General features: G+C 40.9%; 1 protein-coding gene across 31 annotated transcripts in view; it reads left to right on the top strand.

Moving 5' to 3' along the window:
- PARD3 (par-3 family cell polarity regulator) overlaps positions 1 to 23505 on the top strand; it is a 712145-nt gene that overhangs the window by 509444 nt on the left and 179196 nt on the right. For 3 of the 31 annotated variants that reach the window (XM_055275123.2, XM_055275122.2, XM_055275121.2), the window contains one exon: positions 536 to 656. The exons of the other annotated variants lie outside the window; for them this stretch is intronic. In XM_055275123.2, coding sequence (XP_055131098.1) covers positions 536 to 566 — 31 coding nt within the window. In that variant the 3' untranslated portion in view covers positions 567 to 656. Of the gene's footprint in view, positions 1 to 535; positions 657 to 23505 lie in introns of those variants that run through there. 31 annotated transcript variants of the gene reach the window in all.

The following is a 23505-nucleotide window of genomic DNA, read 5'->3' as shown; positions in this document are numbered from 1 at the left end:
CTTTTTGTGAGCCCTAAAGTAAGTGTAATTTGGTATTGCTTTGCTGCAAAATTGGAACTGTTATCGTTTGAATATCATAGAATTGTATGTACTCTAAAACTGAAGGTTCTTAGACATGACCTTATTGCACATGTCTCAGATTTATTTCTAGCTGTTGTCCGTATGTGATAGCTGAGAACCTATCACTGCAGAAAGCTAAAGCAAAAGTAATGTTGCAATATTACCATTAAAATTGAATCCTCCAATTACATTTAAAATGATTACCTGGGTCCCTGAAGCATTGTTTTATTCAGTTTTGAAGAGGAAATAGATAATTTAGTTTGTAACCTTGTTTGGTTGAAATCAGATATATTGCTCTCTTTTCCTTTTTAGAATATGATCATTTTCAGAACACAATGAACATGATCAGGTTTTAAAAACTGAATGTCGTAGTTTGGATTATACATCTTAGGCGTTTGAGAAAAGAACAAACACAGATTCTTGTTGCTTTCCTCACCTGTACTAACTGTGTGTCTGTACCGTGTCTCTCATTTAGCCTTGCCAAACTGAAGCCCGAGAAGAGATGAACAACAAAGCGATTCAAAACATGTCTTGAGCAACACATATTGCACAGTTGTTGTTTTTTTTAAACAAACAATAAATTTACTTTTAATGAATTCTTAGTGGCTGTTGACGAATTTTGTTTACGACATCAGCAGTTTGATGGTTTAGTAATTTCTTTATTAATCCATTTGGAACTTTTGGATCTTGATTTTAAGCTTGGGGTTTAAATTATGCTTGAAAAGGCAGAGACGTGTTTTTTTCTCTTTCCTTTCTTTATTGGCCCCTTTTCATAGTGGAAAACCATAGTCCTCTCACTGCTGGCGTATTCAGAAATCATCAGCACACACCCATCGGATATTAGAATCAGAGTTTTCAAGATTCTGTAAAGGGCCACCACCCATTTGGTTGTGTTGTGTAACCACCAGTGACTTTGGGACACAGGCAGATGTCACAGGTGATGCAGGGCAGAGGCAAAGAGGTATGTGGGCTGGTACAGTCGCCCATCAGGGATGAGATGCAACGGATAGATTCATGACCAGATGGACCAGTTTGAAAGGGCCTTTTTGGCAAAGGTTTCAGTCCCTTTGTGGATTACAGAGTTTAGACCAAAAATGGGTGGTTTTGGGGGGGATGGTGGTGTAGGAAAATAAATTTCTGTGCTTAGATGGCTGAACCAGCAGGTTCTTCCTGTGTGAAAAAAGCAGAGCTACTTTGGCACATAGTAATCCCAAGGTGTGCTGAGACCACGTGTCGAGAGAGCACACACTCTTTCATAAATGTTTCTGGAAAGAGTCTGCCTGGCCAAGTGTTCGAATCACAGATCCAATGCTAGTGCAGGTGGATCTCCAGTGGTCCTTACTATGGTTTGAAGCCTTCTCTCTTGTAAGAAGCCTTAATTCACAGTTTCATTATTCATGGCTTCCCAGGATTTGAGACAGAGACTGTATATTTAGTTAACTCTTTTTCCTGAAAATGTTAGCATTGCATTCTTACTGAAAATAAACATGGGTTGGGTGCATTGGCTCACACCTGTAATTCCAGGCACAGGAGTTGGAGACAAGCCTGGGCCACACAGTAAGGCCCTGTCTCTATTAAAAAAAAATAAAAAATAAAAAATAACTAAAGTCTTGAAAACCATCTGATAAAGAGTATTGTGGATTGGGTTGAGTGCCTGTGAGAAGGCTTGACCTCTGCTCTGACTTGAAAGCAGTTTGCAGTTCTACCCTCACCCCCGCCCAAGTGAAACCCCTCAGTTCTAGTAAGGAGACACACAGAAAAGTGTTTACTTGTCATGCTAGTTTTTTATGACTTGGGCCTAATTGCCATGGGGATTAATGTAACCAGCTTCACATTGGTACATCAAGTGGCATCCTGTGCAATCTGCTGATGATTTAAGGAATGCAGTTAAAGTAAGCACATAGAAAACAATGCTTCTCCAAATGAAACACAGTGAGATTTTACATAATTTTATTTGCTTTCTTGTTTGTCACCTGGACAAAGAACAGCTCTGTTTTGTGATTATACACCCTGGGAGGTTTCCTTGGAATGAGTTCTGAATTTGTAAATCCTAAGGACTTAATGTATGCTTCTATTAATTTGAATTGAAACAGAGGTTCCCATTTTTAACACAGGAAAATAAATGTCCAACTGACCTGCTAGCAAAGACAAGTTCTAAGGTAGCTGATATCATATTCTTCAAGTATTCTTCTTTTCCTGGTTAGCAGTTTTAAATAGAGAACCTCTGACATCCACAGCGCCCAGGCTGAATGCAGAGGAAGCTGAGGAGGCACAAAGCATGACGGCCGGGCCTCTCTCAGACCTTTTCTGACATTCTTTAATGTTTCTTTTCCATAGACCTGTGGCGTGAATATAGAATGCAAGTGTCAAGGATGACACCTACTTTATAGTCTCTGTAAAGCAAACCTTTTCGCAAAAGAAATTCTTGACAGTTCTGAGATGCTAAGTCAATTTCAATTCCAGGCTGTGTGGAAAATGGAATCTTTTTTCTGCAATTGATGTGAAAATTGAAGGCTACTGACTATTCACTTTCTAATAACACAGGGTAAATAAATACTATCGCACCACTGAAAAATGCACTTAGAAGACAAGCTCAGCTAATGATATTCACCACAACATATGTTGGAAATATTCCTTGTGAATGCTTTTACTTGTTACCATTAAGGTTCCATATTGTTTACATTAAATATAATAGATCAAGTACATGTTATTCCTAAATGTATTTTTATCAAGCCACAAATTAGTATATAAAGGTAATTGTTTTATCCTGACAATCTTTTAAAGAATTCACTGGGGGACCTCTTTCCTAATTGAGTGTTGAATGGTTTTCTTCTGACCTATGTTTAATAATAGCCAATTTAGAAGCAAAAGACTAAAATCAGATTAAATTTTGGATCATTGTGAAATAACCAGGTCTCCTATTAACCTTTCTGCTTGCAATTTTTGTTGTTTTTTTTTGGATAGTTGACCCTTTTCCCCACTTGCATCTCATGCTTTAAGCCAAAAGCCAAACCATTCCGGTCCTCTCTTGCCTCTTGCAGGCAATTCTTAATTCTTTCTGCATCATCCATGACTACTCTTTTTTTCTTGGGGGGGCGGGGGAGATGGTTGAACCTCTGCCCCCCCACCCCCCCGCCATCCTATGCTGTAAACCAAGGCCAAGCTCCCAAAAAACCATTCTGGTCCTCTCTTCCCTCTTGCAGGACATTGCCCCAACAATTTTTAATTATGTCTTCTCTCTTCTAAATCCATCTGATCCATCTGTGACTGCCTTTTTTTTTTTTTTTTTCTTTTTTTTTTTTTTTTTTTTTGAGACAGGGTCTTGCTCAGCAGGAGTACAGTGGTGCAATCATGCCTCACTGCACCTTGAACTGCTGGGCTCAAGTGATGCTCGCACCTCATCCTTCCCAGTAGCTGGGACTACAGGCGTGCACCACTGTGCCTACTACTTTTTAAATTTTATATATTGGTGGGATCTCATTTTGTTGACCAGGTTGGTCTCAAACTTCTGGCCTCTGCCTCCCAGCATGCTGTGATGAGGCCTGAGCCACTGCCCCTGGCATTGCTCTTCTCTCTACAGGATCATTCACATTGTTTTGCGCCATGCTGTCACCTCCTCCATCTTAGAGAAAATTCTGTCTTAGCCCTACTTACTCTCCAACTGTGATCTCATGTCCTCTTGTGCCCACCACAGCAGACCCTTTGATATATTTGCTGTCTCTTTTTTCCCATTCTCTCTTGAACTTGCTTCAGTGAATCCTTCACCCTTTCCACTCAACAAATCCTGTTCTCGTCCAGGTCACCAGTTCCCTCGTTCTTGGGAAGTCGGGGTCCATTTTCATCCCTCATCGTGGTCCACTGGCAGTACCCAGCATGTTAATCATGGCTCTCCTTTGAGATCACCTTTGCCAGCTTTCCCTCCTCCTCCCTGGCCTACCCTGTCTTGTCTCCTTTGCTAATTCTGTGCCATACTCTGTCATCCAGGTCTTGTGCCCCAGGGCTCAGTCCAAAGTCCTTTTTTTTTTTTCCTCCTCTTTTCGGTAACACAGAATTTTGATATTCTCAGGAAACAGCCTTTTTGATCCAAATACAGCCTATAGGCAGATGACTCTCAAATTCACCTCTCCTGCCTGGACATTTTCTTGGAACTCTTCATTTGTAGTTTCAACCGTCTTCTTGACACATTCACTTGGAGATCAACCAGACACTTGAAACTTCACACGCTCCCAACTCACTGCTGGATTCCCCCTCCCTGCAAACTGCTCCTGCGAGCCTTCCCTTTCTCAGATAATGGCAGTTCTGTCTTCTCAGTTGGTTACATCCAAAGCTTTGGAGTGATCCTTGACACCTAATTTTCCCTTATGCCTCACAAGTAGTTTATGAATGTATAAAAGCAAAAGTCCGTTAGCTCTGTTTTTGGTACACATCTGCAATCCTACTTTTCAGCCCCGCCGCCGCTGCTACTGTGCCCCAGTGGTCCAAGCTCTGTGTGCTCTCTTCCTGGCGTAGGCAGTAGCCCTCTCACTGTGCTCCCTGCCTCAACCCCTGATTCCTGCAGTGTATTCGCACCACCACAGCCAGAAGTCACTTTTCCCTCCTCTGTTCAACCCCCCAGTAGCCCTTGGCACCACTCAGAGCAAAAGCCAAATCCTTAGGGTCCTACAGAACTTGGTCCCCCACCCCAACCTCTCTGACCTTGTCCCTACCACTCTTTCCTTCAGTAACTTTACTCTTCCCTGAACCTACCAGGTTCACTAGAGCCTTTTCCCTTGATCCTCCCTCTATCTGGAATAGCCTTTTCTCAGGTATTCCTAGGTTCACTCTTGCACCTTTAACATCTTTATTCAAGAGTCAGCTTTTTAGAGGGTCTAGCCAAAATTGCAAACTCTGCTCCCTCCCACGCTGACACTTTTCTAACCCACTTTTTGGCATCATTTTTCGCATTTGCACTCCCACCTGAGATATGATAGATTCCACTCATTGATGTAAATATACATTGACATTGACAGAGAATGTTAACCCATTTTTCCCCTGCTGTATGTATCCCTGGCAGACTGCATGATGCGTCCATCATCAGTGCCCAGTAAGTGTAACAGATGCCCATTGCCAAACCCCTTCAATAGCCATTCTCTGTCTCTGTGTCCGAGGCCTCTCCGAAGCCTTGGAAGGCAGCTCTGTGTTTCCATCTGGGCCTGCTGGATGTGTCCAGGAATAACAACACCTTGGAGCAGCCTTCAATGCCAATGTAAATGTACCCCAGTCCCCATGGCCCTTGGGTTTATAGCACTAAGTCATGAGGTCTGCACCCTTCACCCTCAGACCAGGAGCTTGTCGGAAATGCAGAATCCCAGGCCCTGCCCACATCTGCTGACATTAGAATGTGCAGCTTAACAACCCTGGGGATTCCTGTGCACATTTCAGGTCGAGAGGCAGCAGCCTCTACCCTGCTCCCAGAGTTTGCCTATGGGGTTGTGTTCCCCTTACCCACAGTGTCACAGGCTCAGTAACACCCCTTTGTGACAGCCTTTCCTCCCCACTATGGCGTCTCCACTTCCCTCCCAAGTGTTTCTTCCCTTAAACCACTGTCCTGAATCCTTGTCCCAGGGTCTGCTTGTGATTAAATCCAGACTAAAACAGTGTTGAGTGAATGAATAAATAAAACTTTTGAGCCGGGTGCAGTGGCTCATGCCTGTAATCCCAGCACTTTGGGAGGCCGAGGCAGGTGGATCATGAGTTTAGGAGATCGAGACCATCCTGGCTAACACAGTGAAACCTCATCTCTATTAAAAATACAAAAAAAATTAGCTGGGCATGGTGGCGGGTGCCTGTAGTCCCAGCTACTTGGGAGGCTGAATGGTGTGAACCCAGGAGGCGGAGCTTGCAGTGAGCCGAGATGGCACCACTGCACTCCAGCGTGGGGGACAGAGCCAGACTCCATCTCAAAAAAAAAAAAAAAAAACAACTTTTGGAATCAGTGGTAAATAGTGTATGCTGGAAACTTCTGTCGGGGGTAATTTTGCAATTTATGACAAGTCTTCATACCAGGACAGTGCTGGCGTTCCCATCTTTGGAAGGCAGTGTCACTGCCGTCTCTGCCTTTGTATATGTACATACCTGTGACTGCACACACAGTCCCCAAAGAGCAGCCTTTCATGCTCCATGGATCTACATCATGGTATTTGGTTTATTACTACTATTATTATTATTTTGAGATGGAGTTTCGCTCTTGTTGCCCAGGGTGGAGTGCAACGGCACAATTTCAGCTCACTGCAACCTCCGCCTCCCAGGTTCAAGCATTTCTCCTGCCTCAGCCTCCCGAGTAGATGGTATTACAGGCATGCACCACCACACCTGGCTAATTTTGTAATTTTAGTAGAGACGGGGTTTCACCATGTTGATCAGGCTGGTCTCAAACTCCTGACCTTGTGATCTGTCTGCCTTGGCCTCCCAAAATGCTGGGATTACAGGCGTGAGCCACCACAGCCGGCCCGGTTTATTATTGAGGTTCTTTTATTCTGCTAAAAATAGCCATAGATGATTTTTGTAAATTAAAAAAAAATTTAACTTTGATTTTTTTTTTTTGAGACATTCTTGCTCTGTTGCCCAGGCTGGAGTGCACTGGCGCGATCTCAGCCCACTGCAGCCTCTGCCTCCTGGGTTCAGTCAGTTCTCCCTCAGCCTCCCAAGTAGCTGTGATTACAGGCATGAGCCACCACACCCACCTAATTTCATAGAGATGGGGTTTCACTATGTATGCCAGGCTGGTCTCCAACTCTGGACCTCAAATGATCTACCCACCTGGGCCTCTCAAAGTGCTGGGATTATAGGCGTGAGCTACCGTGCCTGGCTTGATTTTGAATTTTTTTAATAAAAAAGAATTTTTTTAGAGATAGGATCTTGCTCTGTCACCCAGGCTGGATGGAGTGCATTAATATGATCCTTGCAACCTTGAACTCCTGGGTGATTCTCCTGCCTCAGTCTCCTGAGTAGCTGGGACTATAGGTGCATGTCACCATGCCCAGCTATTTTTTTTTATTTTTTACTTTTTGTAAAGACGGGGTCTCACTGTATTGCCCAGGGTATTTTCAAACTCCCGGCCTCAAGTGATCCTTCTGCCTGGCCTCCCAGACTACTAGGATTGCAGGCGTGCACCACCGTGCCCAGCCATGATTTAAGTATTCTCTACATAAGACTGTCAGAAAAGATAATTATGATTACCAGATTAAATATTCCATGTTGGGCAATTCCCTGTTTTCAGGCTGAGGATTGTATAGTTGAGTGGTGATAGATTTAAGCAAAGAGTTTGTGTTAAAATTGCCCTTTCATGTTTGCCTACGCCTGAAAACATCAGAGTCTAGGAGTTGTGTAAGATTCTGTTTCTAAAGAAGTCAAAACTGGTTTTACTCCTTAACAAGCTTTGTGGGCAGCTGCTGCAGAGCAAATGAGCAGGTGGAAGGCCCCCCTTCTGAAGGCCCCAGCCATGGGCCACTTACAGACAACCTCTGCCTCGCCCACTGGAGGCGCTCTTGGGCTTTCCCTTTCACTACAGCTGCTAGGTATCCACACGTTTCTCCAGAGGCACCAGGGCCCAGCCCACACCTGGGGCCTGGAATCTGAGCTATGCCTTGACAGGCTGATGACAACCTCACCTTCTTAGTTTCTTCTCCCATGACATTTATAATATTTATATTGTGCCTTCCATTTCTTTTATAATGACAATATTATCTAACAATGTTAGTCTTTTTTAAAAAAAATGAAATGAAGAACTTTACAGTCTCTGCTCATACAAAGGAACAGATACTTTGAAATGAACTGAACAGATACTTTAAAATGATGGAAACCAACTACAAAATTTTTCTAACTTGCTATATTAAGGTTTCTCAATTTCCACTCTCCTGGCTAATTTAGAGGATGCTCTATTATCAGTTTTTATTCCATTTCTGATTTTGTTAGGTGGTATGTTGGTCATTCTGACTTTTTAAGGCAAACAATAAGCTATTTCTCATGTAGCCAATACTGTGGCTAGCAGTCAGCATTCATTCATTGCATGTTGATACTGGTGGACACTGCAGAGAACATTGTTTTCAATAACCCCTTTACACCTCATAATAACCCTATAAGGTACTAATTTTAGCCCTGTTTTATGAATGAAGAAACTAAAACATAAAGGTTTGGAGAAGAACTTACCAAGGTAACAAGGTAATTGGTGGTAGAGTCACACCGAATTTGAACAATGGTCAACCTCAAAGGCCATGTTCCTAACACTCTCCTGCACCATCTGAGCCTTCTTACTCTTCCGGGTAGGTTTTGCCACCCATAAAACCTATGTGGGAGCCAAGATTGCTATGCCACATGGGATTGCTATTGTGAGTGCTATGGAAAAAAGCACTCACATGTTACTAGCTTGGAAATGTAGAAGTTAGTATTTTTTGAACCTGACTTTCACATTTTATTCCTACTTGATTTCCATAGCTTTCTCTGTCTATGGTCTCTTCTCTTCCCAAAATAATTCTTTTTTTTTTTTTAAATTTTGTAGAGATGGGGACTCACTTTGTTGCCCTGGCTGGTCTCAAACTCCTGGCTTCGAGTGATTCTCCCATCTCGGTCTCCCAAACTGCTGGGATTACAGGCATGGAACACAATGCCTGGCGCCAAAATAATTCTTAAGGATTTTTACTGCTAATGAAAAGCTTACCAGCTGTCTAATTTCTCTCCCTCTTCACAGACTCTCAAACCTGTCTGTGTAGATGTGATGGTAGCCATCCCTGCTCCAGAACACGAACGAGGATGATTTTAAAACAATGCCCTCTTTCCTCCGGCTCTCTTCCTTCCAGGTGGCTCTGTCCTGTCTCTGCCTCTTCCTGTTCCCACCCTCATTTTCCCCTTTCCTTACCGCATGCCGCCTTGTACCTCTATCTTGCTCCACCATTGCTGCCTCTTATTTTTCCCTATCAAAACAATTATGAGGTCATACTTCTTTTCCGCAGACTGTGTTAGCAGTTTTTGCATCCTCTGCTCATACCTCTGTTTCCTTTTCTTCATCTCCACCTCAACCGATGCCCTGTCAGTGCCGCCCAGATCACAATTGCCTGATCCTTGGCGGGTACACAGGCTCACCTCTCAGGGCTTTGCTCCTTGGGAGGCTATTCAAGCTCAGCATCACCTGTCTCACATCTGTCTGGGATCCTCAAACCTGACCTTTGTAAATTTCCACTAACTGAAGATTGTAGAGAAAAAAAAACCATTTTATCGAATTCATGCTTTTATAGCTGATTTTAGCTATTAGGAAAACATCCCAAGTTGAACTTTTCAATTCCTAGAATTTCAGATTTCTTTCCTTTTTAAAAATTTTATCTCCTTTTATAGTAGTAAAAAGATTTTCCTTTTTCTGGAATGGAGGTCTTAAGCTCAGTGTCAAGAATAAAATCATTTTCTTAATTGAGAAAGTGATGACGTCTGTTTAATTTATCTCAGGATGTCTTGATTCTGGAACAATTTTGAAAAAGTAAAGTTTAGATCAACTGCAAGTAGGTACTCTAACAGGATGGAAATTTTCCTCTGATATTCTTTCTAGGCCGTGGCAACAGCCAGTTGCCTGATGTTACTTTGAGCACAGTGGCAAAGCATTGATAATCACTTAGGCAGAACACATTCACATAAAATTTTGCCTGCCTCACACACACAAAAAAAAATTCACCTGGGCAGTGAAATAAATTCTAAAATAAATTCTGAGCATTTTATTGCTCACCTGGCAAAAATGGTTTCTAATGATGGGCAGGTGGATTTTTTTAAACTTGGTTGTGGAGCAGGTGTGATGATTTTAGTAATTGAGAGGTAAAACCATTTGTTTCATACATTCAACAAATATTTACTGGAGTGCCTACTAACTACATCCTTGGCACTGTTAGAGGTGTTGGGGATTTAGTGGTGGATACAGGAGACATGACAGTCACTGAGTAAGTAGGTCCTGCTCCAGGACCTCATGAAAGGGAGATGGGGAAATTGTGGGAACTTGCCACAAATGGGCCTAGCGCAGACTAGAAGCCATCTGCCTTCTTCTGAAAAATGACATTAAAACTGAGGTCTGGGCCGAGCGCGGTGGCTCACGCCTGTAATCCCAGCACTTTGGGAGGCCGAGGTGGGCGGATCACAAGGTCAGGAGATGGAGACCATCCTGGCTAACATGGTGAAACCCCGTCTCTACTAAAAATACAACAAAATTAGCGGGGCGCGGTGGCGGGCATCTGTAGTCCCAGCTACTCGGGAGGCTGAGTCAGGAGAATGGCGTGAACCCCGGAGGCGGAGCTTGCAGTGAGCCGAGATCGCGCCACTGCACTCCAGCCTGGACGACAGAGCAAGACTCTGTCTCAAAAAAAAAAAAAAAAACCAAAAAACTGAGGTCTGAAAGAGGTTTTGACTTCTTTCTCTGAACTCAAAGGGGAAAAAGGAGTGTTTTGCATCAGTGGGATTTAACCTTTTTTGATATCATCTGTAAGAAGAAATACATCCTACCTTGCAACCTCATGTACAGGTATGGGCACAAATAGCTAAAACAAACATTTCACAAAACAGATGATACCTGCCCTTCTCAATGTGATGGAGTGTGATATATTTATTGAGCAGCAGCATAGGGTAGTGGCTAAGAACCTAAACTCTAAATTTAGATGTCTGGAGTTCAAATCCCAGCTGTATGCTCACCAGCCTTGTATGTGGGGCCAGTTAATTAACCTCTTTGTGTTTTACTTTTTTCAGTTGTGAAATGTGGATAATAATGGTACCTGCCTCACAGGGTTGTTTTGAAGCTAATGGGAATTAATAGATACAAAGCATTTTAGAACTCCTCCTGGTACAAAGTAAGTACTTTGTGGGTATTAGCTGCTGCTGTTGATTCTAATATTCTGCAATTCATTTTTTTTTTAAATGGTAAGTAAGTGCCACTAAATCAATTTCAGGTCTTCAGTGAGTTCCAAAACAAAATTTGAAAAACACCATTTAGATGGTGGAAATTCTCTCGGTTTGCGAGGGTGGGATGAGGAACCTGGAGGCATTGGAGAGGCGGGTGGCCTCTCATAAATGACTCTTGATATGGCTTGACTCTGCTCCTAAAGATAGTAGGTAGCCGTTCAAGAGAATAGCTTGATAAAGTTTACAGTGTTTAGAAAATTAAAAGATTCCTCTAACCACAGTGTGTAGAGTGAACCTAAGGGCTAGACCGGAGTGATGTCAGGAACTGTGAAGAAGCTTTTGTAAAAATTGTGGCCAGTGATGGAGGTAGCCGTAGGGACAGAGACATATAGATGTATTTCTCAGGTAGACTCTAGGGGACTTGCTTATTTGATTTGATGTTAAGAAAAAAAAAAAAAGAAGAAAGAACAATAAGAAAGAATTGCCACAGTTTTAGCCTGGTCAGCTGGGTGGGTAGTCACACACCGACTAGTAAATACTGCAAGAGGATCCTATTTGGAGGACGTGTGACATGTTGTATCTCATAAGCCCTTGATATGTCTACCTGGAGGTAACTGGAGGGTGGAAGAGGGGGAAGGGCTGGCACCATAGAGATTTGGAAATGAAAGACATGTCAGGTGGTGCTTGCAACCATGGCAGTGTGAGTGAACGAATGGTCTGGGAAGTGCATATAGAGGGAAGGAGTAATAGAAGGTGGCCAGAGAGAGTTCTAAGGCCCCTTTGAATATCACTGGAGTTCAGGGCAGGAGTGGGGCAGAGGAAGGAGCTGTTGGTAACTGAGAAGAAGCCACTGCAGAGAGAGGAGGAAAACCAAAAGAGTGCGGTCACTAAGCCATTAAAGCAAGGATGTGTTTTTAATTAATTAGAATGATGTGGTCAACATTGTTCCTGCTGAGAGGTCAGAAAGTCTTCCTGGTCTTGGCTACATGGAGTGATTAGTCAGTAGGTGTCAACTGGACCTATTTTGAAGGGTTACTCAGCACTCTGTGATATACTTGAATATTTCTATATGATGCGGGTGTGGCTAGCATCCCTGATGCTACTGCTTGTTCAAGTTGAGAACATTGCATATCCCTGTTTTAAGAAGCAGAGCTTTTTTCGTGGCACTGTGATAAAAACACAGGCACAAAACCTGTGCCAGATTTCCATAGTTTTTGAGCAATAGAAATGACGTTTTAGGTGACATTAGGTGAATCCTAATTGCAGCTTCTCACAAAGGATTGTAGCTATTAGGATATAAGGAATTAATTTGTAAGTAAATACTTAACAAATAAAAGTTGCAGGAAAAATAAATTTGGTGATTGATTTTGCTGCCTGTAGGATCACTTCTTACCCTCCGTGGTGAGAGACTGTCATTCACTGTCTCTGCCTTTCTCTTGTATGTTGGGAGTTGTCCTGCTGAACACAACCTTCCTAGAGGTATCTGTGGGTTAAGGATCTTCGTGGTATTAGCTACTCTAAATCAGCTGCCTAGTTCCAGTCTTCTCTCATGCTTACAGAACAAGAAAAGTACTTATAGTCAGTAAATTGTTTTGTCAAAGTCCAAGCTTTAAAATTGCCCTCAGCCCTACCATTTTTTTTTTTTTTTTTTTTTTTTAAAACAAGGTCTTGCTCTGTCACCCAGGCTGGACAGGCTAGAGTGCAGTAGAGCAAGCACGGCTCACTGCAGCCTCCTGCCTCAGCCTCCCATGTAGCTGGGACCACAGGCATGCACATTCATTCATTCGTTTATTTGTAGAGATGGTTTCTCACTTTGTTATCCAGGGTGGTCTTGAACTCCTGACCTTAAGTGATCCTCCCATCTCTGCCTCCCAGAGTGTTGGGATTACAGGTGTCAGCTACCATGCCTGGCCAAAATGACCTTTTTAGGAAGCTTTTCTTTTCCAATATTGTGACATTTAACCATTATAACACATAATCAGGAGCCCCCACTATGTACTTGCATACATTTCCGGACTGTGTTTTCCCAGGGTTTGTTTTTCCAAGATTCGTGAATGCTTCTATTCCCATGACTTCCAAAAAAATTGTAATATACTATGATTTGCAGATATCTTTGTTTTTCAGGGCAACAGTGTCCATCTTTCATGTCTATCCAAAGGGACATAAATTCCTTGGTATGTTCAAACTATTAATGCGAACTTTTTATTTGTACATGCATTTTTAATTTCTGAGTCATTCTGTGTATTATGTACTCTTCGGTTATTGCATTCAGAAACATTTTAACTGGAATTATTTCTGAAAGTATATTTACCAGAAAAGTGTAGACTTATATGTATTTCCCACTGTGACACAATTTTGATTTTCTTTTATATTTTCAGTAATAAAGTATTATGAACTAATTATTATTTTTAAAAAGGTAGACCATGTAACCAGTTAGCCATTGTTTGGTAATTTTGGTAATAGATACCATTGCAGTCTTTAAATGGGTTACCACTAAGATTTTATCTTTGTTAATTTTAATGAACAAACAGAAAAATTTATATAGCATTTTTCCTGTGGAACTCCTTTCTCAGAAGGTCCCACATTCAAATTAGTTTTTTCCATGCAGGCCTTATTATCTTTTATTCTCAAAGTTCTATGCTTTACTCTTTGGCTACACTCCTGTCTATTTGACAGAATTTCTTTAAACATTATCTCGTAAGATGGACATTATCTGAGTCATAAAAGCAGAATTTTTATCCTGTTTCCATTTAGTCTGGTCAGCAAAGGAAAAGGACCTCTCCCTTTAGAAGTGTCTTCCACCGTTGTCTATACACACAGCTGGTGGACAGCCGTCTGATTAGAGAGAAAGCACTTATTAACAGCCAACATAATAGAAAGTGCATGAAGCCATCACCAACTGGAGAGTACCCAAATAGCATCAGAAACAATGAAGAGAAAATGAAAATCAGTTCTGACTCATGGATTGTTGTTTTCCCTTTGTTTTCAGTACTAACAGTCTTTGTCAGCTGGAATAGCAGCCTTGGCCTGAATAGCTATTGGTGTTTATTTGCAGTTGTCTCAATTAGTTCTGCCCTTAGCCTTTTGGGAGGCACTGGGCTCCTCCTCGCACCCTGTTGGCCACTGTGGGTTGACTTTGAGGGTACCATCCTGACAAAATCAGTTGTTGGGAACTATAAGACTGAACAAGTTAGGTATTGATCTGAAGATGGGAGCATTTCCAAAGATGTTACAAAGGATATATTCTTTTCTCTCACTGGGAAGCCAAATAGATGAAAGCAGACACTCCTTGCTTGCTTATCTCTGTGCCTTGATCTGTAAGAAATTGTCTTGGTTGTAGCACAGACTCAAAAACTTGTGGCTTAAACAAGCCAGAGTTTTATTTTCTCTCATTAAGTCTGGGGATTGGAAGTCCAAAGATCATAGGTCGCTGCAGTGTTGTCAGTGTCACCACCACCTTTTTATTCAACCATCCTTAATCTGTATTTTATTAATATTATCATTTTAAATTGTGGTGAAATATACCTAATATTTATCACCATAGCCATTTTTAAGCCGTTTAGTTCAGCAGGAGTAAGTGCACTCACATTGTTGTGCACCTCACTGCCACCATTAATTTCCAGAACGACTTTCATCTCGCAAAACTGAAACTCTGTACCCATCAGCCACTATCTCCGCAGTTCCCTCTTCCCCTGCCCCTGGAAACCACCACTTTACTTTCTGTCTCTATGAGTTTGACTACTCAAGCTACCTCATATAAGCCGAATTGGTATTTATCTTCTTGCCGTTGATTGACTTCACTTAGTATAATGTCCTCAAGGTTCGTCTGTGTTGTAGTGTGTGTCAGGATTTCCTTCCTTTTGAAGCTGAGTCGTATTTTATTGTATGTATCTACGTCATTTTGTTTATCCATTCACACGTTGATGCACATTAGCTGTTGTAATAAGGCTGCTGTGAACGTGAGTGTCTTAACATGCATTTTTATCCTCAGTGTCACCTCAGGGTTACAACTCTAGCTAAGTCAGCTTCTTTCTCCAGATCTTTTCCACAAGTGCCACTCATCGGTTTCTATGAACCAGAAATTAAGGATAACAATGATAATAAAATAGCTCATATTTATTTAGTGTTTTTACGTGCCAACACACAGGGCTGAATAATTCATTTCGTCTTCACAATAAATTTGTGAGAATGGTTACATTTTACCAAAGAGGAAATTGAGATTTAAAGAGGTTAAATGAGTTGCCCCTCACAGCCAGTTCACAGCATAACGCTAGGAAGAAGCAGATCTGGAATTTGAACCCAGGATTCTGGCTCCAGAGGCCATGCTCTTAACTGCTGTCTTTTATCTTCAGCTCCTGTTTTCAAGGGAAGCTGGGGAATGTAGTTTGATCCCAAATAGGTACATTTCCTCTCCCAGCCACATCAGGGTTTTAGTAGTAAGGAGAAAGAAGAGAATGGACGTTGGTTGGGTGAGCAGCTCGCAGCACCTGCCTCTCCAGCTCACTGCTCTGCTCTGAAGCCAGGTGGCTTCGGGCCTCTGAAAGTGCAGCTGCTTTGTAACTCTGGGCTGCTGTCCACCCTTACTTTATTGTGCTGGCCAAGACTAACCACCACTGGCCAGATCATTTTCATTTAACCAAAAAGACACACAATAGACCACAAATGATGGAAAATGCTACCACTGAAATGGTCATGGGCTTCCAAACTGAGGTAGACTAGAGTAGCTACCTGGAAATGGAGGAGGAGATCAGTGTTTAGATACTCTTGTCAGGAAATAGTGTCTGTTACATATTCAGTGATGATTTCTGCCAGCAGTGTGCTATGTGTTTTAAAAAATGATTGCATTTTATCTTTGCTATTACTATTTTTTATACAGTAGTTTTATTATAATTTAATAGTGCCAGTTATCACACATGAAATACCCCATGTCTTTTTGATTTTAGAGTTAAGCTCTTATTTATTTACTTATTTTTTTTTTAGAGACAGGGTCTTGCTTTGTCACTGAGACTGAAGTGCAGTGGCGTGATCATAACTCACCACAGCCTCAAACTCTTGGGCTCAAGCAGTCTTCCCACCTAAGCCTCCCAAGTAACTAGGACGACAGGCGTGCGCCACTGTACCTGGCTAATTTTTGTATATTTTCTAGAGACGCAGTCTCACTGTGTTGTCAGGATGGTCTTGAACTTCTGGACTCAAGCATTCCTAAGTGCTGGAATTCCAGTTGTGAGCCACAATGCCCAGGCTGAGTGAGGCTGTTTATCATGGTGTTTTAATGTTGGTTGTACTGACCTTGGTGTCTTTTTAGTCTTGTAGGTCTTGTTTGTTGGTCAGTTGGTTTGTTTGTTTTTAAGAGATGGCTTTGCTCTTTGCCCAGGCTGTTCTCAAACTCATTTGACTTCAGCCTCCCAAGTAGCTGGGATTATAGGAACATGCCATGGTGCCTAGCTCTCTTGTGATTACTTTGAAAATATCCCTCAAAGTATTCTTGTTCTAGCATGTTAGATCTTGTCTTCTGGGACTTAGATAGAATGCTTTGATACTTTTATGTCTGATACTTTCAAGCCCATCCACCATCAGCATGTACTGATTGTTACTCTGTATTAAGAAATATCACATCATGCATTTTGGTAGACGTTTAAGAGTCCAGGTTACATTTCCCACATCCAAGTATTTTACAGTCTAGTTAAAGATTCTTATATACCGATCTTTTTAAAGTTTATTTTAATAAATTTTAGTATAATAAATAATGAGTTGGTCAGGTATGAGCTCATGCTTGTAATCCAAGCACTTTGGGAGGCCGAGACAGGGATTGCTTGAGCCCAGGAGTTTGAGACCAGCCTGGGCAACATAGCAAGACCTTGTCTCTACAAAAAATTTAAAAATTAACTGGTTGTGGTGGTACATGCCTATAGTCCCAGCTACTCAGGAGGCTGAGGCAGCAGAATTCTTGAACCCAGGAGTTTGATGCTGCAGTGACCTATGATTGCACCACTGCACTCCAGCCTAGGCGACAGAGCAAGACCCTGTCTCTAGTCCAACGTGTTCTTTGTGCAAAGGCTAATAGTTGGGTCGTCAATAACTTATTTTAAAATGTAATATAGTTTACTTCATGAACTCTTAATGTGTAAATCTAAATGAAGAACCTAGTCATTGAAAGCAGTGGAGGTAAATCAGAGAGAGATGAGTATACCGTAGTAGAGAGAATTTGGGATTTAGACTTTCTAGCCTTCCCTGCCCAACCCAGCTAGCTCAGCCCCATCCTGCCCCACCGCCTCTGGCATTTAAACATATCAGCCTCAGTTTTCCTTCTTTCCACGTTCTTCACATTTAATTTTAAGAACTAAATGAAAGAATGGGTATGGAAGGCTTTTGAAATTTTAAGGCAGAGTACATCTGTCTGCTCATGTTGTTCACTAAGTTCCTTTTCGCAGGGTTTTCTGCCCTTAACTTAATTATTCCTGTATTATTTCCTCAATAGAGTCTCTGAACTCCTTTGCTAAAAAAAGATATATAGGTTATTTCTACCCTCTGAGATTTGTGTATATACTGTCCGCAGTGAAGTGAGTTTTGCTAATACGTCATGAGTATACACACTAGTTTAGACAAGATAGTTTCCACCTGCACCAGGGAAAAGCAACATGATGATATCCTGCAAAAGCAGCTCTGACTGGAGGAGACTCAGACAATGAGACTGAAGGCAGTGATGAAGCATTGCCTTCAGTTCCAGGATGCCGTCTTGGATAAACAGGATCTGCTTCCCCCAGAACTTTACCCTTGCTTGTGATGGCCAGCGAGCCCGTCTAGGGACTGAGACCACACAGCAGGCAGTGCAGACGTGACAGTTCTGAGAAGATGGAAATGGGATGAGGGGAATTCCAGGCCAGTGCACAAATCAACAAGTTGTGTATTTGGACGCTTGTTGAACTATTTGGTCAAATAAGGAAGAATGTGGTGGTTTGACATTTGCCGAATTTCTTGTTCCCTTTTACATGAGCAGCATTCAGACTGGAGATGAGACAACACATCTCCGTGTTCTGACTCCTTGCTGCTTCATCCCTGAACCCACCCCAGGATTTCAGATCCTACTTCTAGCTGGTTTCTTAACCACAGTTGAGTCATAAATAATATTTAGTGCTGTACATCCTGGTAGAGAGAAACCACAGCACAAAGAGTGAAGGATCTTTTCTGGAAGAGAATTGACATTTTTTGGTGTCTCACCATCATTTTCTGTATGTGTTTTTTAATTTTTAAGTTTTTGTGGAGGTGGGGTGTCACTATGTTGTCCATGCTGGTCTTGAACTCCTGTCCTATGGGATCCTCCCACCCCTGTCTCCCAAAGTGCTGGTATTACAGGCGTGGTCTACCATGCCGAGCTTTCTCTGTGTGTTAAACTCTCCAGGATACAGGCATGCTGCACAGATGGTGACTTTAAGCAAATATGTGACCTCTAGTCCCTTTTTCTTCAAAAGGGCGTTGTGACACAGGTAGATGGCGGGTGTTTGCCTCTTGACTTGAACCTGCTCCGTCTGTGGGAGTCTTTTCTTCCCTGTTCTAAGAATTAGGTTTAGTCTCCAATTCTTAGCAGTTTGTCCAGAGAGCCCTTTATTGGGCCTTAAAAACATGTCAGCTCCCTAATGTAGAATCTGAATATGCGAATTAACTTAAAGATAAAAAAAAGAAAATCTGCACCTCTTAATTTACTCTGTAGAGAGCATTCACTAAGAAATGTGAATCAAAAGAAATTGTTTCCTGTAATCGACAGAAAAAAGTGCTGACGGACACCTTAACTTTACAGATAATGAGATCCTTAGGGAAGCTTTAATCTTTCAAAGTTTCCAGAAGCTATGCAAAGAGCCTGGGGTTCCCCCACCACCAATCCCAAAACTTTAATGATCACGTTATTTGTCTGTGTTTGTGACTTTAGTCTGCTCTATGAACATACAAGGGTAAGAAAATATTTGAGGGTGTTTCAGTTGCTGTAACGTATGTATGTGTATCACTTCCTATCAGTAGTTGAAACATAGAATTTGAATCACAATGCATATTTAATTGAGGGTGGATGTTTATAACTCAAAAAAAGATATCCTTACCTTGTGCGTGTGTTTGTACTACCTCATAAGCATTTACAACCTGGATAGCCATTTGATTAGCTAGGCAGATGGCAACCCGAATTATTATCTTTGTTACTGAATACCTCCTGTTGCTTGTCCTCCTAGAGAAAGGTGTGTAGTGAAATATCATTCCACCTTTTCCTTTTTCTTCCTTCAAGTGCCCTTTTAAATGGATGTGCTTTTGTGACTTAGGTCTCATTAGCATTTCTTATGGGGACTGCCTTCAGGGCAGTACCACTTACTAAATTGTTCCCTTGCTTTAGGAAAAGGAAAACCATGGTAACCAGATGTAGGGTATGATTATTTGCCTCCGACCTGGCAAAGTGTTGGGTTTAACAAAAGAAGCTTAATAGAAATGTTCAAATTGACCCTTCTCATCACTTGGGCTGCTTAAAGCTCAATCAATCTCTCATTATTATCAGAGTTATTCGAGCAAAGGCAGCAGTGATAGTATTTTTCATAATCACTCCTTGAGCCAAATGTAATTTGCAATTTGTAGTATTGTATTATGAAACAATAATGCATTAAAATGAACAGCGCAAGAATTAGGAGTATAATCATAAAGAAAGGATCCACAGAAGTAGTAGTGTGAAAGGCACTCTCAAAATCATTTTACGTGGACATGACTGATTTCAATGCCAAATTAAGCATTTAGAAAAATCAGAATTCCGTGCTTTTACTATATTTAAAGTATATCTATAGTATGTTTGTATATATTTTATAATAAAGTCCATTTAGTTGGGGGAAACAGAAATATAATTTGATTATTATTTGCATTTGGGTATTTGGGGTTATGGGGTTAGTGTGGTTTGATTACCTGGATGGGTATAATATGAAAAAAATCAAGTGCGTCAAGCAAAGGTGTATCTTTTGCAAAGAGGGAATATTTTGCCACAGAAATTATGTCTTCTTGTCTATGAGCTAGTTGATATCCCAAAAGCTTCAGCATCATAATTAAGATATGCTTTCACTCATCTTCTTTCATTTTACTGGAATGGCTTTAAGTATAGATTATATATATTATTTCAGTGATTTGTGTATTTATCTTGTGTTTTGAAGGATTACTGTGTTTTCTTTTCTCTTAAATCTTTATGTTTGAGTCCCACAGTTTTTTGTTTATTTGTTTGATTTTTAGATCTGTGGAGTTTGTGGTGGTTCTTGTAAAGTCAAAATTGATTTTGTGCTGGGTTCCCTTTGTCCCCCCTATTTCCAATTCCTCATCTATTGCATTAATATTTCCTTGTTCCATATGCTTCTGGGATTTCTGAAGTGTCAGGTTACGAGGCATATCAGTGCATCCTTGATTAGCTAACACAAGCTATGCTGGAGTAGGAGTGCACTTATAAGGACATTTAATGGTAGTCCTGAAAGGGATATGTTATTCATTAAGGTTGCATTGCACATTTAAAGATTGTTCTAGCTTGGTTAAGTAGAAGCTGCTTTTTCTTAAAAAAAAAAAAATAATAATAATAATAATAAAGTTACCTCTTTTTCCCAAGATGCCAAGCAATACAAATTTATTTTATTAAATCTAATCAGATTGGCACTGATGAAAAGTACACAATCAAATAATTATTCTCAAGTTTGTGAATTTCCTTTTAAAGAGAACCTCTGCCAAACTCCACCAACTTAAAACAGCATCCTGTCTTACAAAAGCGCTATCAAGTTGTCATGTACCCTTTCTAAGGCTCCTCTCTCATCATTGTTGATTACCAAGATGCTTTTTTGGCTAAATAGGAGCTTTCTGCTTTTCATAATCAACCTCCTCTTCGCTGATTCATCCAGCATTGCCACAATCTACTGCTGAGCAAATCAGTACTCTTTCATGGTAGCGATTTCTTAAAATGACACTAAAATATGTAAGATCCTGTACAGGAAGGACATATTAGAAGTGACTTATTTTCTTTTTCTTTTTCCCATTTGTAAAATGGAGGCTGAGGTACAAAAAATGTGGCCAGAATCCATGAGCATGTCATTACAAATTGTAACTGCATGCAGTGAATTCCTTGTTATTTTACCCTCTGAATGGGTTTGGGCAGTTTGACGTGCTTCTGCTGTTGCCTGACAGTATTTGCATATGCCAGCACAGATGATTTTGACATTTGGAGTGTCACTGCATTTAGAAAGGTTGGCAGCATCCTGTGAATGGGTATGTGGGCAGTTTTTCTGATCCTTTGCAATGATTAGGAGCAGTTCCTGACCTTGCCTTCTAATCCCTGGCCTTCCGAGATAAGTTCTATTCAGGAACAATGTCCTTTGGACCTAATTTCCACCAGCAATGCAAGATTTACTCATTGATTGATGGTGGAGAGGGTAGTCTCGCTCTGTTGCCCAAGCTGGTCTCGAAACCCTGGCTTCAAGTGATCCTCCTGCCTTGGCCTCGCAAAGTGTTGGGATTACAGGCATGAGACAGTGCACCCAGTCCCATCTCATTTATTTAAACATAGACTTATTAACCAGCTACTTTCAGTGTGAGAGCACAGAGTCACTGTCTTTGGTTCCTAAAGTTTACGAGGTGTCTGGCTGTGGTAAAAAGTGTCTTGGGCATGAATTCTAGCTTTGCTGCTCACTCACTATATGACCTGACAAATCCTTCAAGCCCCTGTGCTTACTGAGGTTTCCCCTAAGCATGAGGATGATAACACCTGTCTTGCATGCTGGTTGTGGGAATCAATGAGATAAAAGCACATAATAAGAATTCAATAAATTCTAGCTAAGTGTAATAATCAAAAGAACATTCAACAAGTGCATAATTATGTCTCACTTAGGAATTACACAAAGTGAACTTCCTAGGTCTTGGAATTTCATTTTCTCTTAAGCGTATCCAAGTTCAGACCAATTGAGACCTTTTAAACTAGCTACAAGCTGAACTGAACCCTTGTCCTAGCTTGCAGTGGGATTTTTAATCTTCTTTGGTTTTCAGAAACATGTGGACATACATCTTCAGTGCATATGAACAGGAGTGTAGTAGGACAATCTACAAAGATATATGGCTAAATTTTTTTTCCTTTGAATAAAATCTAGAGCAATTACCTATTAGGACTTTAAGCAAAAATAAGTTTGTTATTGTGTTAGAGACCAGGGTAATTGGTTGAGGGAAGTTAGTTCTGCACCAAGAATGTGGAAAAAGTACGAGAATCAATTAAAAGTTTCCCAGAGAAACTTGGATCAAAAACCATTTAGGTGATGTATGACTCAGAGGAATAGAGGAATGATATGAAAAGTTCATGGGTTTGTTTTGATTTGAGTGAATAATGTGCTCTGGACTATGCAGAGAACTGGATTGAGACACAGGAATGACACAGGACAGGGTATGTGCTTTTGCTGTACAGGATCTTGAGGCCAGCTCATTGGGCAGCTGGTATCTCTCAAGGATCTTTAGGACAAATGACAGCATTACCACAGCTGGCCATGGTCAAAGACAGGTTATGCAATGGCTGTACAAACACATGGTCTTCAAAAAGAACAGGAAGGTTCCAGAAAGAAAAAATGAATTCCTGAAGAAAAGGACAGAATGGATCATGTGATAGTGCAAATATGTAGAAATGAGAGGCAGACACAAGGCAGAATACTGAACTAGTGACTATATTGACCACTCCTGGGCAGGAGTTGGGCATTTGCAGAGGATATGTGGCTTCTGGTAGCTGACATTGAACTCATATTAGATTCATTTTAAATTCTCTTCCCCAGCCAAGCAGTATCACATAACCTACAAATTTCTTTGGGTAAATAGACATGCGGTGTAGCAAAGACTTCTTAGACATGAAGACCTGGGTAATTAGCAGTGAGAAATACCAGATTTCTAGGTGACATTTCAGTGGGGTGTTTTGAAGAAAACTTATTTGAAAGACTATCCCTAAACCCTACAAGATAATTGGTTCCGGATATTCTGTTCATCGATTTTTAAATATGGCAGCAGATTTTTAAGACTTTTTCTAAAACTGTATCATGTTTCAAAGTATGGTATTAGGAAAAACACATTCATTACAAAATTAATTGTATTTTTATTTATCGCAGGATGCTATGCATTATTATTCCACGTAATTTTTTTTCTTAAGACCTCTAATTTTGATAGCAGCAGAAATATTACTATTTAAATAGTAAAATATTTCAGTTGTATTTATATTGCAGAGAGAATTATGTTACTTTGCTGAAACCCCAAATGATGGTTTTAATAGCAAGGAAACTCTTGCCAGTAGTTACTTTTCAATGACATTTATTTCATTATAAAAACAATAGAATTTGTTGCCATCCTTTGTTGTCATTTTGTTTGCTTTTTGCTTTCACCATTCATCCTCAAGTTCAGGTTTTGTCCATCATTGTTGACTGTAATGGTACATATGGCTGATCTGGCAGATAGCAGGACCTCATTTGTAACGCGTTATTGTAAAACCCATTTAGCAGATTAGTTTGAGATTACGTTAGCTGA

The sequence above is a fragment of the Symphalangus syndactylus genome, chromosome 4, assembly GCF_028878055.3.
Source record: "Symphalangus syndactylus isolate Jambi chromosome 4, NHGRI_mSymSyn1-v2.1_pri, whole genome shotgun sequence".
Lineage (NCBI taxonomy): Eukaryota > Metazoa > Chordata > Mammalia > Primates > Hylobatidae > Symphalangus > Symphalangus syndactylus.
The sequence above is the reverse complement of the archived record's forward strand: the minus strand, read 5'-3'. Positions and strand labels throughout refer to the sequence as shown.